This window comes from Hemiscyllium ocellatum, chromosome 14 (genome assembly GCF_020745735.1).
Source record: "Hemiscyllium ocellatum isolate sHemOce1 chromosome 14, sHemOce1.pat.X.cur, whole genome shotgun sequence".
Classification (NCBI taxonomy): Eukaryota; Metazoa; Chordata; class Chondrichthyes; order Orectolobiformes; family Hemiscylliidae; genus Hemiscyllium; species Hemiscyllium ocellatum.
The window spans coordinates 42027822-42044846 of NC_083414.1; the positions used below are offsets into that span (position 1 = coordinate 42027822).

General features: G+C 37.8%; 1 protein-coding gene across 4 annotated transcripts in view; it reads right to left on the reverse strand.

The window, feature by feature from the left end:
- Positions 1 to 17025, reverse strand: part of adamts9 (ADAM metallopeptidase with thrombospondin type 1 motif, 9) — a 255565-nt gene that overhangs the window by 63435 nt on the left and 175105 nt on the right. For all 4 annotated transcript variants that reach the window (XM_060835670.1, XM_060835669.1, XM_060835668.1 and 1 more), the window contains one exon: positions 3726 to 3893. In XM_060835670.1, coding sequence (XP_060691653.1) covers positions 3726 to 3893 — 168 coding nt within the window. The remainder of the gene's footprint in view (positions 1 to 3725; positions 3894 to 17025) is intronic.

Sequence of the window (17025 nt, forward strand, 5' to 3'; positions counted from 1 at the left end):
ACCCTCTGAAGAACATCCCACCTAGACCCATCCCCACACCCTATAACTCTGCATTTCCCATGGCTAACACACCTAACCAACACATCTATGAACATGATGGGTAATTTAGCTTGGCCAATCCACTTAACTTGCACATCTTTGCACTTGGGGAGGAAACCAGAGCACCTGGCAGAATCCCATGTAGACAATTGCCTGAGAACATGCAAACTCCACACAGACCATTGCTCAAGGCTGGAATCAAACCTGGGTCCTTGGTGCTGTGAGGTAGCAGTGCTAACCACTGAGCCACTGTGCTGCCTTAAATTTTGTCAATAAAAATGGCAGACATTAAGTCCTTGACTTGCTGGGAGCTGGCATTGTGTGGGGACAATGAGAAGGAGGAGCCTGGTGGTGAAACAAAGAAGCATGGCTAGAACATGCCTATGAGATCAATGGTGGCAGCAGCCCAGCTACATGCATTTGGAGTTAATGCTGAAAATGCTCCAATCATCTCTGAAGGGCAAGGGTGATGAGGATAGAAATCCATTCATCTATATCTTGATGTGTGCAAACCAGTCCCCTCACTCTATCTTCTCAAGCCTACTTCAGCAAAGTACTGCTCAGATGAACTCACTCAGTGTACGCGTTCATTCCTCTGTTCCTGCACTTATTTATATCTCAAGTTATTTATCCAACAGATGGTTTTGGTGTATACCTTTATATTTATATAAGGTTACCTCTATTCCTCGTGGTCATCCTCAGTAGATGCCCTCCATCCATTCATCACAAGCCATTACTCTTATTCATAACCATGTTCTTTTCCTTCTTAGCAAGGGAAGGTAATGCAAAACACCAAGGAGTGGCAGAGAATTAGTGAAGCACTCCAGCCACTTCTCAACTGACAGCTCGAATAGGAGGAGACATCATTGGAGTCTTGGTGAGATAGGAACAGCTCAGCTATTTAATGATTGAACTAAATGATGAAATTAAAGTGATGGAAGATAGAATCAACAGATAATGCTTATCAAGCAGTACTTCCAGGAGGCCTGGGTTTAGGTCTCATTTGCTCCAGCGGTTTGAACAAGTTGATTGAAAATATCCATGAGACGGCACTTGATTAACGATGCTCAGTTTAATTTCTGCTGGAGCCACTAATTTCTGACCTCATTACAGTCATTTAAACATGGACAAAAAAACTGAATTCCAAATGTAAGGTGAGAGTGACAGCCCTTGACATCAAGGTTGAATGTAGCATCAAGGGGGCCCAGCAAACCTGGAGTTGATGCAAATCGGGGGAAATTCTCTGGTGGTTGAATTCATATCTGGCACATAGGAAGATGTTGTTGTGATTGTTGAAGGTCAGTCAGCTCATCTTCAGGCCACCTCTGCAGGAGTTCCTCAGGGTAGTATCCTAGGCCCAGATGCTTCATCCATGACCTTCCCTCGATCATAAGGTCAGAAATGAGAATGTCGCTGATGATTGCACAATGTTCAGCATCATTCGCCACACCTCAGATACAGAAGCAGCCCATGTCCAAATGCAGCAAGGCCTGTGCAATATCTAGATTTACACTGTAAGCCGGCAAATAATATTCACACCACACAAATGCTAGGCAATGACATCTGAAACAAGTGAGAATCCAGAAACTGAGCTGGACTTGCCTTTTAATTACATTGGCTACAAGATTAGACCAGAGACTAGAAATTCTACAGTGAGTAACTCACCTCCTAATTCTCCAAAGACTGTCTACCATTTACAAGGCACAAGTCACAGGTATAATGGAATATTCCCCTGCTTGCTGGATGAGTACAGCACCAACATCACTCAAGAAGCCTGACACCATCCAAAATGAAGAGCATACTTCTTTTGCACAACATCCATAAACATCCAATCCCTCCACTATCTATGTTCAGCAGTAAAAATGCTGAATCCTCAGGATGAGTGTGTACAATCTACAGAAATTCACCAAATCCTTAGGCAGCATGTCCCAAATGCACAGCTATTTCCATTTAGAAGGGCAAAAGCTGCTGATATATGGGAACACCATCACTTACAAGTTCCCCTCTAAACCACTCACCATCCTGACACGGAAACATATCATTGTTCCTTCAGTGTTACTGCATTAAGAGCTTGGCATCACCTCCCTAAAACATGTACTGACAGCACATAAACTATAACAGTTCCAGAAGGCAGCTTATCACCACCATTTCAATGGTAGCAAGGTATAGGCAATAAATAGTGACCCAGTCAGCAATGCCTACGTCTCATGGGTGAATAAATTTAAAATAAAAATACTTTTGACACTCAACTATGTTGACTTGACATTAGTAGTGAGTGACTTAATCATCAATTTAAATAATTTTGTTTTTGTAGCTCAAAATTGTGTCTTTTAATTTCCCACTGAGCCTTCATGTATTCTCTTGAAGGCAAACCAGGAGATTAAGGGTAGCCGCTCAGAGGATCTCATTCATTCTGAGGGTGGATATTACAGGAGTCATGCACCATCATGCTCTTAATTTGATGGAATGACAAGGTAGATAGTTGGGTTTTCATCTCGTGATGTGAAAATCACATACATGAAAAGCTGACAATTGAGGAGAGACAGTAGTGGAGAGAGTCTGTTTAGAGGCAGTGGAGGAGCATGCAGGCCATCCAAACTCTGCTTAGCTGGATGCAGTTGCTATAACTTGGAATTATCAATGAACCACAGAATATTCTGGACAATTTTATGAGAATGGTAATGTTCCAGCAACCATTCTAGCAGTACTGCTCATTGCTGACAGAGATATTGAGGCTCAGTTTTCCCAGTTCATGGATGACAGGTGTAAGGAGACATGGAATTGGAGACATGACTCAAAGTGTTACCAATTCTCACCCACTGCCCTTTCCAGCAGTCCGTACCCCATATCCTCCCTCATATTGCAATGGGCTAGTCCCTACCTGCTTAGATAAAATAGAGTAGTCTTTCAAGGAAGCCAAGTGCTCCCACTTCAGAATGTGTTAGCCAAGAGCATCTCAATAGTTAAGGCAGGAGTAAGTTACCTCTGTCACTATTGAAGCTTGCATAGGGTAGTGTTAGAAAGTAAAAGAAGCAAACATGTTAAGTTGATTCACTTCTATTCTAGGTTTTAGCCTAATAAACACTATTACTTTTCTTCACTATCCCACCTTTCGGTTTTTGTTCACGCACTAGCAGTAGAAATGTTGGTATTCCCCATGAATTTGTACTCTTGCGAAATGTCCTGATGAGTGTGAGGAAATATTTCAGCAAAATGTGTCTTTTTTCAATAATACACAAGTTTCTGCAATATGAGTTAAGGAGTCGCAAGTAAAATTACATCTCCTATAAGAACGTCTGTATAGTGTGATTGCTTTCCATTGGCAAAGTAGGTCTATCTCAAGATTCCACCAGTAGAGAGTCTGGGTGGGCTCATAGAAAATTGATGAATCTTATGTAAAGACTGCGATGACAATTCTTAATTGCATTTCCCTGAGCCACCATTTTAAAATTGCATCAGGACATTTAACTTGCAACTGGTGGCCAAAGAACCTGATGTCTGTTTCCTTGTAATGTTGCCTTGTCTAGCACTGGAACAGATGAGGAGACACATCTTAATTTCGCAAAAGGAAATGTTTGGATTTTTTCTAAAGTTTTGTTGCACATTTATCTTAAAGAAGAAATAAAAAGGAAACCAAATGTTAAAACAAGTAAATTCGGGAGTTTACATGAAGTTTTATACTGCACCTGAGTCCAGTCTCCCGTTTTCCATTTAGGACATCTACCTCCTCGGCATCGTTTATGTGTTTTAGGTCTTTCCAGATGTTTACAATTCTCTTCCTCCACTTTTTTTCCATCTTTAGTCATGCAGTAAACAGTGCGATACTTGCTTCCCTTCCCACAGGAAATGGAACACTGAAAGTAAAGTAATTATAGGAGTTATTTTTGTTGTTGTTTCCTTATCTTTACAGTTCTAATGGGAGATTTTTCCTGGGTCTGCTGTTTGGCACCATAAATCACCTAGGTACAGTGAATTCTCTGGAGGGTCAGAGGATACGACAGTATATGAACACATCTGATTTTCCTTTATTCACTTTAATGCAAGAAAATCATTCACAACCATGGCTTTGGAACTACTGTTCAGTATTTTAACATTCTATTCATCCAGGCAATCTGTAGTATCTGATCAGAGACCAAGTTTTGAGCTTATGAAAATTACACATCCTCTGCCTTTTTACTCTAGTTCCTTCCTTCCTCCCTGTCTTTTCTTTCATAATTTCTACAAATGTCCAAAAGTATTGTATCTTAATGAATATATGTGTATTCTTATGTACAAACCAGATTTATTTTGTTAGTGCATGGAGGATAAAATTTCAAATTACTCAAAGAAAACACATTTGAGCAGCAATTGTGTAAGAAAATAAGAGACAGGCTCAAATATTTCACCCATTCTGATCAGTACAAGGAAATGGTGGCATTAAATGCAAACATACAGTAAAATACCACCTACTTAGCCTTCACTTTGAAGCTACTAATGTCACATTCTTATAGTCAGTTCAATGAACTATCAAGATTCTAAGTACTTCTGAAGTGTAGACATCAGGCAGCCCCAGTTTGATTTCAGATTAGCAAAGCTGAAAGATCAAAGAATTGGAGATGAATTGAAATTGTGACAAATATTTAATATGGCAGGTATTCAGAGTACAACGCATTGCACAGCAGGATAATTAAACTCTTGTACCTTATCATTTTGAATGCAGAATATTGCATATAATATTAAACACCGAAACAAACCAGTCTATGCCTACACTTAAGTTCCACATAAATCTCCCTTTCTATCTCATCTCATCTCAAACATTCAGCTTATTTTTTAAATTTTTTTTCTCTCATGTGCTATATAGATTTCTTCCAAAAACCATCCAAAGTATATGCCTCAACCACTTTCCTCTAGTGGTTTCAGATTCTAATGAAGTCTGCAACAGATCCAATGCACTAAGAATCAAAAGAAAATATCCTTGCGGAAATCGTTGTTTAAATAATTCAAATCCGTATGAGCTAAGAACTTGAAAAGTTAAAAATTAGACAAGTGCTTTGATTGATTGACATGTTGTGCCATGGTATTTTGGAACATACATTCTAGAAATTCCCCATACTGAGTTCCTAATCTGTGTACTAATTGGCTGAATGGAAGAAGGAAGACACTTTCCCCAAAATAGTGCAGAATATATCTTACTGGCATATTCAGACTGCCACAGACAGTGATAAATTACTTAATCTCAGTGGAACAGAGTGAAGCTTGAAGAGTAGATCACATGAAAACATAGCAGAATAAAAAAGAACTGATATTCTCAAATGCCACAACAAAATAACAATGTGGGACTAAGAAAAATCGGATTAATTCCTTTGATTGTGTTGATGGCAGGAAGAAACCTTTATTATTTCTTGATTGCAAGCCAAGAAATAGTTAAGATGAAAATATTTTTGCTAATAAGCAGAATACAATAAACTGATACCCTTTCAAGTAAACAACTCATTGCAAATATTCAGAGACGCTGTGAGTTGCGAGTAAAAATGTCAGTCAACATCAACAGGTGTACTGTGCAACTCCACAGGGATTGAAGTAAAATCTAATTATAGTTGCCACTGACCTATTGATCGTGAAATGTACAATGGGACATTCTCCGAAACACTTAGCCTAGTGCATTTAAATTGATAAGTGGGAAATCAGTCTTGCTCCCTCATGGGCATGCAACTCTGGCCTCCCTGAGATTCTGAAAGTTAGTGTAGCCCAAAAAGCTACTGCATGTCTGTGCAGATCCAGGCCAATTATCCTTTTAATAAACAAAGTATTGACATATTGGTGAGTTGCAGTTGCAAATGTGACCGCAATTGTGCTGTGCCTTAATGGGTTAAAGCACCTGCCTAGTGAACTGGATGATTCCCAGTTCAAATCTTGGTGGTACCCTAGCTCTGAGCTAGGAGACCTGCATTTAATCCCACCTATTCCAGAAGGAATCATAACTTTTCTGAGAAGGTTGATTAGAAAATATCTATAGTTAGTATGAAACTGAGCCTGTACATATTAACTTAGCAAGCACCATGAAACAATATAAAGTAGGCCACATAGGAGGGATATCTGACCTCTTGCTCAATCCCCTGACTTGTTTGATGCTGGGCACCCAAGGCAAAGCGTCTACGTGATATGGAGTTTAATCTGACTCTCAGGAGCTTTCATGATACAAATACAGTCTGATAAGGTAAACTATTGCTCCTGGAATAGCTCAGTAAAGATGGTTTTCAACAAATGTCAATATATAATCATCGATTGCCTAGTCACTGTCCATCTAGTCCTAAACTACAGTTCAATTTTTCAACTACAAACAGAAACAGAAATTGTAATTAAAGCCTAGAAAGTCTGGCAACATCTAATCTGGCAGCTGAGGAAGGGTCACTGAATGTTTAACGCTGATTTCTCTCCACAGATGCTGCCAGACCTGCTGAGCTTTTCCAGTATTTTCTGTTTTTGTTTCTGATTTACAGCATCTGTAGTTCTTTGGTTTTTTAAATTCCATTTTTAATTAGGCTGCTGAAAATATCTAAAAACCGAGTCAGACACTTGGTGGCATTTTCCCATTCATATTTCATGATATACTACTCTTAATTTTTAATGATAATGTTTTTGATCAATCTTCAATCACTGCAATGCCAGCAACTCAAGTCATGATCCTTATGCCTGCCACAACACTGTCCAGCAGCCTATTTTGGGAGAGAAATGGTATCTAAACAATTTTCCTTCAACACAGGATCCTCAATTTGCTGTATTACAATTTTGGGTGCCACTAAAATATTGTAATGCCGACTACTTTCCTTCATTTGTTATGAAGACTTAACTTGCAACATGGATAAAGAAGATAAAGGTGCAAAATACCTCTACTAAACTAACCGATACTTATATAAACAGCATTTTATTTTCACCATCCAGAGAAACTCTTAAGGACAATTCTCACTGAAAAAATGTATTTTCTCAGAATTCCCATTTTCCAAATGATTATTAATCAAGGCCATTGCCAGATCTTTAGGAATAAAGCATATAAGGCATGACAAGTGAACAAAGAAATAAAGTTATACTGGATTCTTTTTGTCAGGATAAAGAAAATGCAACAGTTCCTGCTTGGGTAAAGTGATTAAAAGGTAAGTAAATATATTTTCTGCTTTAGCATGTTGATGGATGATCCTCAGCATTTTTCAAGTCAGAGCAGGTTATGAGGTTAGTGATAAGGTCATTGCCAACTGGTTGCAAATGTTTTTTGGGTAAAATGTAAATATAAGGAAACACCTGAAGCAGCTTGCAGATTATAAATCGATATCTAATGATGATCCTGTATCCCCAACTTCAATATGAAAGGACTAATATTCTATCCATGAAAAATGCATTCACGTTTTACATAACATTAATGAAATGTTAATACCTAACAGATGATACAGTATTTTACTGACCAAAGGATGTCCAAAAGATGCTATATTAGCACATTATAAAAAAGCACAGACATGATCTGTATTGAATGGAAAACTTCCTTATGATTGCATCATATGATTACAAGAATTATTATCGTCGAGATTTTTTGTTTGTTTTCCATATATAAGGTGAATTAACATTACACAACCTACCATGTATTTTCATGATGAGACTGAATGCATTAATTTAAAATGTAATGAATACTATTCATAAAGAGGCAAATACTGAAAATATACAGTTGGTTGCATGTAAGAAAAAAACATTAGCAATAAGACAGAAGAGAACCTAAAATGTAAAGTGCAAAGCTTTGGTTTCAAATTTGATATGCTAACAAACTGGAACTGTTTAGTTTTATATAGAAATACATTACAAGATGAAATTATCTTCATGAATAAGCATCCCAAGGAAACATACGGTCACAAGAGGAAAAATATAATTGTTTATTTGAAATGCTACTTGAATAATGTAATGAAAACACTGTATATATACAATATCTTCTTTCCTTGAAGCTGACCTGAATCTTGCATTTCTTTAAAAGGCATTTTTGCTGAAGATAATGCTGTGATGTGGAGCTCATTTACACACCCATAGGGGGTTATTACTTTGATAATCATAGTTCAAAAAGTTGACATGCTACTGCATGACAAATTTAGAGGAAATGATTTTCAAAACAATATAATATCAGATAATAAGCTAGACCCTGGGCGATCAGTGGAACTAAGACAGTGAATGACACATGTCTCTGACTTTGTTTCAAATATTGTACAAGAGGCTACTCTAATCAAAGTAATATGATAAAATAAATACCCATGCAAAAAACATCATGTAAACATACAACAGAAGCAGACACAGGTTATTTGGCCCCTCAAGTTGCTCGGCCATTCAGTAAGATTACGGCTGTCCTGTTGTGTTTGAATTCCATATTCTACTCTCAATAAACTTTGATTTCTTTGGCTAACAGGAATGTATCTATTTCTGATGTAGAAATATTAATCACCCTGCCTCCATTGCCTTTAGAGACAGAGGATTCTAAAGTTTCCTCTGAGGGGAAACATTTCTCCACATTTCTGTCCTAAAAAGATGGCCCTTAATTCTAAAACAGTTTTGGACTGACCCACAACAGGGAACATCCTTTTCATGTCCAGGCTGTCAAGACCATTCATGTTCTTATACACTTCAATTGAATCACCCCTCACTCTTCTAAACTCGAGTGGAAACAAGCCCAGCCTATCCAATCTATCCTCACAAGAGAACTCACTCATTCAAATGTCAATCAAGTAAAACTCCTCTGAACCATTTGAACACATTTACATCCTTTCTTAATTATGAAGACCAAAATTGTACACTGTATTCAAGATGTAATCTCAACAAGGCCCTGATTAACTGAAGCATAACACCCTGACTTTTATGTTTAATTCCTCTCATTATAAAGGATAATAACCCACTCGCCTTCTTGATTAAATGGACAAGAACATATAGATCTGGCTGCTGCTTGGAATTTTGCAGTTGTTCTCACTTTAAGTAATACTCTGCTTTTTCATTCTTCCTGTCAAAGCACATAGCTTCACATTCTCCCATATCATATTCAATCTGCTCAATTTTGACTACTCACCTAACCTATCTATATCCATCTACAACATCCTTATGTCTTCATCACAACATACTTTTCAATCTTGGTGTCGGCTGTGAATCTAGCCTTCACTGAGTTCAGTTGATCAGGTTGCTCTATGAATTGCTGAACAGTGTGCCTGAGGCTACTTAAACCTGCAAATAAGAATTCCTTACAGGTTGTTCATTCCTGACTCTGATTTTCAGGCACAAATGACTGGTACATGTCTTGTTCCTACTCCATCTTTCCCTAAAAAGTGATGAGTTGCCAACCTGTGTTCTTTCGAACGACTACTCAAGGTCCTTTGAAATAAAATTGAAGATTTTTTTTTGGATCAAAAGAATCGAGACTGTTCTTCCTGTGTTTCAGCAAAAATTCTAAGCTACTACCAAGTCATGTAAAGGTTTGCACTTCATACCCTTCCAATCTGCCAGCCTATGGGTGGCATGGTGGCTCACTGGTTAACACTGCTGCCTCACAGTGCCAGAGACCCAGGTTCAATTCCCGCCTCAGGCAATTGTCTGTGTGGAGTTTTCACATTGTCCCCATGTCTGCGTGGGTTTCCTCTGGGTGGTCCGGTTTCCTCCCACAGTCCAAAAACAAATGTGCAGGTTAGATGGATTGGCCATGCTAAATTGCCGATTGCTAAATTGTCTGGGTGGGTTGCTCTTCAGAGGGCGTGTGTGGACTTGTTGGGCCGAAGGGCCTGTTTCCACACTGTAAGCAATCTAATCTAATCTAAAGGAGCTTCGGTGAGTTACAACAGCACAGCTTGTAGATTGTACGCACTGCTGCTACTGAGCGATGGAAGGACTGAATGATTGTGGATAGGATACTACTTTAGTGGTCCGCTTTGCCCTGGATGGTGTGAAGCTTGCTGAAACTTGTTGGAGTTGCACCCACTCAGGCAAGTGAGGAGTATTCCTTTACACTCCTGACTTGTGCCTGGTAGATGGTGGACAGGCTTTAGACAGACAGTCTAAAACCCTCCCTCTATTTAACACCCTCCCCTTTATTCTTTTCCTCAACTTTCAATTCCCTTTCAGTACCTCCGTACTTGCTGAAAACAAAACCTGTTAACTCATATCTTCTCAGGACTGAATAATTGCCAGACATATCACTGAACATTCTGTGCATGTACAACCTAATGAGGTTGAGCCAAAGGTCATTTTATCCATTCCACTGGAGCCACACTTCCCACACTCTCCTTGTTTGTGATTGTGCCTTGTTCATTCATTCTGGTGCTAGATGGTGATGTAAGAAACTAGATGCTAAACTTTTACTTTCTTTTACAGAATGCAACATTACAACCCTCCCTTACCATAACCAGCGTCTCATTAAGTCTTTCTTTACATGTGCTTAAAGTACTAAATCAGATTCTGCCACTTGTATATCCTTAATCTCAATAATACATTTCTAGTCAGAGTATGTGGACTGAACCATGTTAACTGTCCACTTGTACCTTGTTTGGAAACAATAGGAAGTATGAGACTTCCCTATTCTCTGAAAGCATTAGCACCGTAAGTTTTGGTACTTACGTAAACCATCCAGTTATGGCTTTATAAAATTGCATAATGCAGAGACATTAAATCACACATTTAAGATAATCCATGGTTTTGAGGAAGGCAACATATATGAAAATATATTTTATCTTGTCCTCAGCAATTAACTTGTGACTGATATAAATGCCCACGACTGTGCTGGTAAGGATAAACACAACACAGTCCCTGTGGAGATGAGCGCTTACCTTCACATTGAGCATACCTTCATCATATCGTGTGGCACAACCATGGTACTGAATGGGACTGACTTTGAACAGAGCTAATGATTCAAAAATGGCATTCATGAGACACTGCACGCCATCAGTAGTAGAACTGTATTTAACAACAACCCTAATCTCAAAACTGAGATATTCCCCCACTCTGCCATTACTATTATGCCAGTGGATCAGTGAAGAGTGTATGCTAGAAACGGTATTAGGCATATGGTGTAATGTTACAAAAAGCAGGACAAGTCCAATCAGGCCAATTACCAAAGGTTTCCAGCAAATAAGTAAAGCTGAAGGACAAAAATCATTAAATTCAGTCCAATAATCACGAATAAAATTATTTTGTTTTGTAAAATCACAGATTCCAATCTGCAATAACTGTTCAACTTCGGAAGCTAAATCATTCTATCCAGACTGGCGAGAATAAACATCTCAGTTGTCATCACCATCAAGGATTATGTTGTTTCTGCATGGAGCTGGACTTTATGATCAGACATCACCCAGTGAATTGTCTCCCCACAAGTCTGCAAAGCTTGGATCTCATCTTGGAGGCTTTGCCTTGCAGCTTCTAGCATCTCCTGTGCAACATGCTGGGAGTGGCTAATAAAAACCTATCCGATTTGGTAAGGCACTAGTATCATCTCAAAAAACTCCCAATCATTAGCAAGGAGATAGAAGGTGTCATAAACCGTGCTATCAAAAGGCGGCATACCTTTCCAACCCAAATAGATTCACTTTACAGGTTACAAAAAACCCACAAGCTGTCAACATATAACTCTATTAGTTAAAAAGTTAACCCCCTTACAAAATTCCCCCTGCACACATTTCGGACAAAAATGTGTTTTAAAAATGATGCTGTGAGGGAAGGAAAAAGCTGAGAGAGCAGTTCAGTCGTCACCATGCACAGGGTTTGCCGAGATGATCCTTTTGCTCATTAAGACCTACTGTACTTCAATTTGGGTTCTCCCGTACTTTCATGTCCTTACAGGAAGCATGTAGAAACTGGTTCATAAATTGCAAATTCCCTTAGTTACTTGTTAAAAGCCACAGTCTATGGCAACTGGAATGGGAAAATAAACTGACTTCTTCAGTTTTTTTTCATACAGAAAGAGAGAGAGAGAGAGAGAGAGAGAGAGACCACCTCCACTGTGGGGTGTAAAAGCTATACTATTCACATCCACAAGATATACTATTCACATCCACAAGATATTAAGGTACCTAGCAACAAATCACATAGCTGTTGGCAGACCAAAGACCTTTGTCATCAACAAATAGTCACCACTTTGCAGACCAATCTACAATTGGTTGACATTATTAATAAATTCAGATAGTATTGGTATTATACTGGAAAGCAATTTAAGATTATTCATTTGAGACACAATGAAATGCAATTGCATATGCTAAAAGCTACATATATTAACATAAAACCACGTTTAATATCGGGAAAAGGAATTCATGCACACATTGGACCTTTATCAATGGAAGATAAGGGTTCGTGGAGCCTGTCAATCACTGCTGTATTCCCATGACAACACCCTGACTAATTACAGTCTACCTGCTTGATTTCAGAATAAACTTGTCAGTTAAGTGTTTCTGCTGCATTCTGTATCAGCACTAGCCCAAACAGTAAGCTTTGTCTCCTCATGCTAGATCAGTTGGTGTCCTTGTTTCAACTCCTATTACTTTATCCTAATCCTGATGAGTACTGATGATGAAAAAGTTCAACATCTTATCACCTTTTAACAATACTTAGGAAGTAGGTAGTTCCATTGTCAAGTTGGGTTATGTTACTAATGCACAAACTACCATCAGATAGTCCTTTAAAAAGTGGATTATCCTATTCAATAAATGGACAGGAAGATCACTTGTTATGGAAGGATACTTCTGAAACAAAACCATCACATCTGATCCAGTACAGGATCATTACAATGATTAACAAAAAAGTGGCTTTGAACTAATTTGATGAACATTTGCACCAAATACTAAAACAATTAATTTGATGGTTTTAAAAGTTATGATTGTGCTTAGAATATTGCTGTAGAATTAATTAATTCAGTAAAATGCATGACAATGATTTCAATGGAATTGGCTGTACTCTGAAGCTTTTCACATTTAAAATAGCAATCACCTACACCAATCCAAGTGCTGTTTTCTTGTAAAGATAAACAATAATTGGTTATAAATCAAAATTAATTTCAATCAATGACTGTGACTGTAATAAGATTTTTTATACAGATAAGTGATTTCCAAATGCATATTGTAAATCATTTTTTTTACTCTGTGTTTTACATGAGTACTTTGAATGTAGTTGGTGCTATAAATATTGATACATGATAGCACAGCTTTTCAGGGAGTCCAGAAAATGACATCCCTTGGTAAGTTCATTTTGAATAATTTGTTTTGATACTTTCTGATAAGTGAAATATTATCTGCTAATGCTAATTATAGTACCAAGCATTCCAGTTCCTTTTATGTGTTACACAATGTGGTTAATAAATTAGTGCTTCAACTATTTACCTTCTTGATTGTCTATCACAGTTTTGTCATCAAAATGTTACTGCATTGCACAATCTTCTAATTGGACCTAAATCAATCTCTGTTTCCTGTGGTTGTCTCATTTCCCATGCCTAGGATATTGTTACTCGTAAGAACCAAAATTTGGAGACTTTCAGTTATCTACCTGAATCTGCTACTTGACTGAATCAACCTATTTCCGTTATCCACAGTGTTAAATCAACATATTTTGTTTTTTCAATATTTCAGTGGCTGTTTTGTCGAAAATAGTAAGAAAATTGGCAATACATTATCTTTCAACTTTTGAGGTGAGCATGAAATATTCTGAAATTATCTATAGCTTTGATATCGAGCAAAATTCATTTAAGCTAATGTGTTCTGATTCCAACTTCTAAAGTTGCATTCCATTGAATTTTGGCAGTAATTTTTGAATGAAGCTGCTAGCTTAGTGGTGAATAATGCTCTCATTGGAAACTCAGGGACTGATTAAATTTGGTTCATTAAAATCATTACAGTTGACAAAGAGATAAACTTTCTTCCCATCACTGTGGAATGGACTCGCAGAGCTGAAATGTCAGATGGGGATAGTAAAGTGTTGAAAGGATGAGAATCAATGCTATTCATTAATAGGATAATGTCAGCATAGGAATAGTATTGCTGTCAGAATGGAAATTCAAGACAACATCTTGAAGCATCAGCAGAACTTGATAAGACTATGGTGTACTAATAAAGTGCTGGAATTAATTTATAGATGAATTGAATAGAAAAGCAGGAAGATAATGTTAAATTTCTGTAGAATCTTGGTTCGATCACATTGAAACATTGATTGCAGTTCTGGTCTCCTCTCTCAAAGAGGATACTGAATCACTGGAAAAGTGAAGTAGAGAAATTACGAGAATGTTAGGAGAATTGAGAAGATATAAGTACTCCCAGTCATGGCTTTTTCCCCCCACTGCCACCTCTGCAATTCCCAAAAATCCATCACTGAATCTCTATTTTCATCTACAGGCTCAACCTGGGTGACATTATTCTGAAGACATGGAATTGGATTCCACATGTATGGTCATAAATATATTACTATCTCTCCTCCTACCTTGGATGAAGCACAATTTTGTTTCATGTTAAATAATAAGAAGACCAATGTTATCTTCTTTGTCCCTATCACAAAGTTTGTGCCTTTGCACCAATTCCATCCATATACCTGTCTTCACTCTCTGAGGGTGAATCACAATTTCCACATGCTATTCAACCCAAGCTCAGCTGAGAATGCACTCCATTTCCTTTCCAAAAACCTCCATAACAGCAGAGCCAGTGAAGCATAATGATAACATCAAAATAAACAGTGTCTAACTGATCAATTCCAATAGAATTCTTCTGTCTAAATTAAGGAAGCCATGTTCACTTTAGGAAAATGTCACCCTCATAAATCCTTATATGGGATTAATTACTGACAGCAATGAACATCGTTTTTGAATTAAGATCCTGGAATACACATCAAGAACTGCACCCCATAAAATTATTCCTTCATATTTATTGATGTTGACCAACTTTAATGAAATCTTATGATATCTTCAACTGAATAAATAATAAATTTTGAAATAATTAAATACATCAAAAGAAAATCTATCTTTTGAAACAGATATGGCTATAATTACATTGGATAGTTTTCAAAATGTTATTTTAAGAAACGGTTTCCCTGGCTGCATCAACAGATGTTGGAGCAATATACATCCCAATAGATATAAAATACAAAGACTTAAGGCAGAATGGAAATCTTCATTACTACCATTCCTAGATATCTATAGTTTGGTAATTCAGTTTGTTTCCATGCTTTAATGCCTGCTACTCAGCCAACTGGATCTCTTTCTTCTTGAATTTATCTAGTAATTCTTTTAATGCAGACACATTATAATATAATAATAGCTCTATTATTGTTAATGATTACATCAGAGGGGGGAGGCGATGGCTGAGTGGTGTTATTGGCGGACTGTTTACCCAGATAACGTTCTGAGGACCCAGGTTTGAATCTGGCCATGGCAAATGTTGGAATTTGAATTCAATAAATATTTGGAATGAAGAGTCTGAAGATGACCATGAATCTAATGTCAATTGTCAGAAAAACACATCTCATTCCCTAATATCCTTTAGAGAAGGAAATCGCCATCCTTATCTGGTCTAGCCTACATGTGACTCCAGAATCTATAGCAATGCGGTTGACTCTTAACTGCCCTCTGGCAATTTGAGATGGGCAATAAATGTTACCTAGCTAGTGATGTCCTCACCCCGTGAATGAATAAAAACAAATTATTTCTTTTTAGTCCTTATCTATATGCATGTTTTGATATTGATCTAAAATTGTTTTGATGCTATGTTGAATTGACCTTTATACTTGTCTTCATATAGCAGTACATTATATAATGAAAATATTTTGGGGAAAAATTCAATAGCCCCTGGAAATGGGCACAGGGATTTGAGTGTGTGATTCTGATGCAGAGGAATGCCAACTTTGCAATTATTTAAATTAGCAGGCAGCACAATGTGTAGCCAAAGTTGAACCTGGCTCAGCAGGAGGTTCAAGTTTGTATATGGCTGACATGAAAGTATCAGGCAATGGCTATCTCCAACGAGAGAGAGAGAGAGAAAGAGAGAAAGAAAGAGAGAGTGGAGCCATCTCCCCTGACGTTCAATAGCATTGCAGAATAGCTACAACACTGGCATCCACCTGGCAATGTGAAAAATTCCGAATGTGAGTTTGCTCACTGAGCTGCAAGGATCGGTTTCAGACATTTTGTCACCATACTAGATAACATCATCATTGAGTCTCTGGTGAAGCGCTTGTGTTATGTCCCGCTTTCTATTTATGTGTCTAGGTTTCTTTTAGTGTTTGGTGATGTCATTTCCAGTTCTTTTATCTCAGATGATGATAGATGGGGTCCAAATCGATGTGTTTGTTGATAGAGTTCCAATTGGAATGCCATGCTTCTAGAAATTCTCGTGCATGCCTCTATTTGGCTTAAACTAGGATGGATATGTTGTCTTTCCTCATCCATATGTAAGGATACTGGTGAGAGTGGATCATGTATTTTTGTGGCTAGTTGATGTTTACTTATCCTAAGGATTGGTTTTCTGCCTGTTTGTCCAAAATATGAAACATTGTCCAAATATGTCCTATATGCAGAAAGCAGGACCAATATAATGTGATCAATTCTATCCCCATTTCTACACGAGCATCAGTAAAAAACTACAAGGGTCATGAAAAATAGTAACAAGCAGGTCATGCTTTGTAATTACCTCCTCACTAACGCTCAGTTTGGGATGCCACTAGGGCTACTGATCTCATTGTAGCCTTGTGCCTCATCATGCAGGTTACATTCACCGCCAATTATCCAACTATGATGATTACTAGCACAGCAGGGATGGATGACCTTGATTCTGGGAGCTGGGGCATGGATATGGTTTGGGTGAAGATGAGAAATGGTAAAGGCAAGGATTGACTAGTGGATTTGGTGTACAGAAATGACACGGTTCAGTGGACCAAAAAGGAAGTAATGGTGGGAGCTTGTCAGAAAGACATAGCAACAATTGTGTGAGATTTTAGTCTACATATAAACTGAATAACTAAAGTTAGATGGGTAAAGGT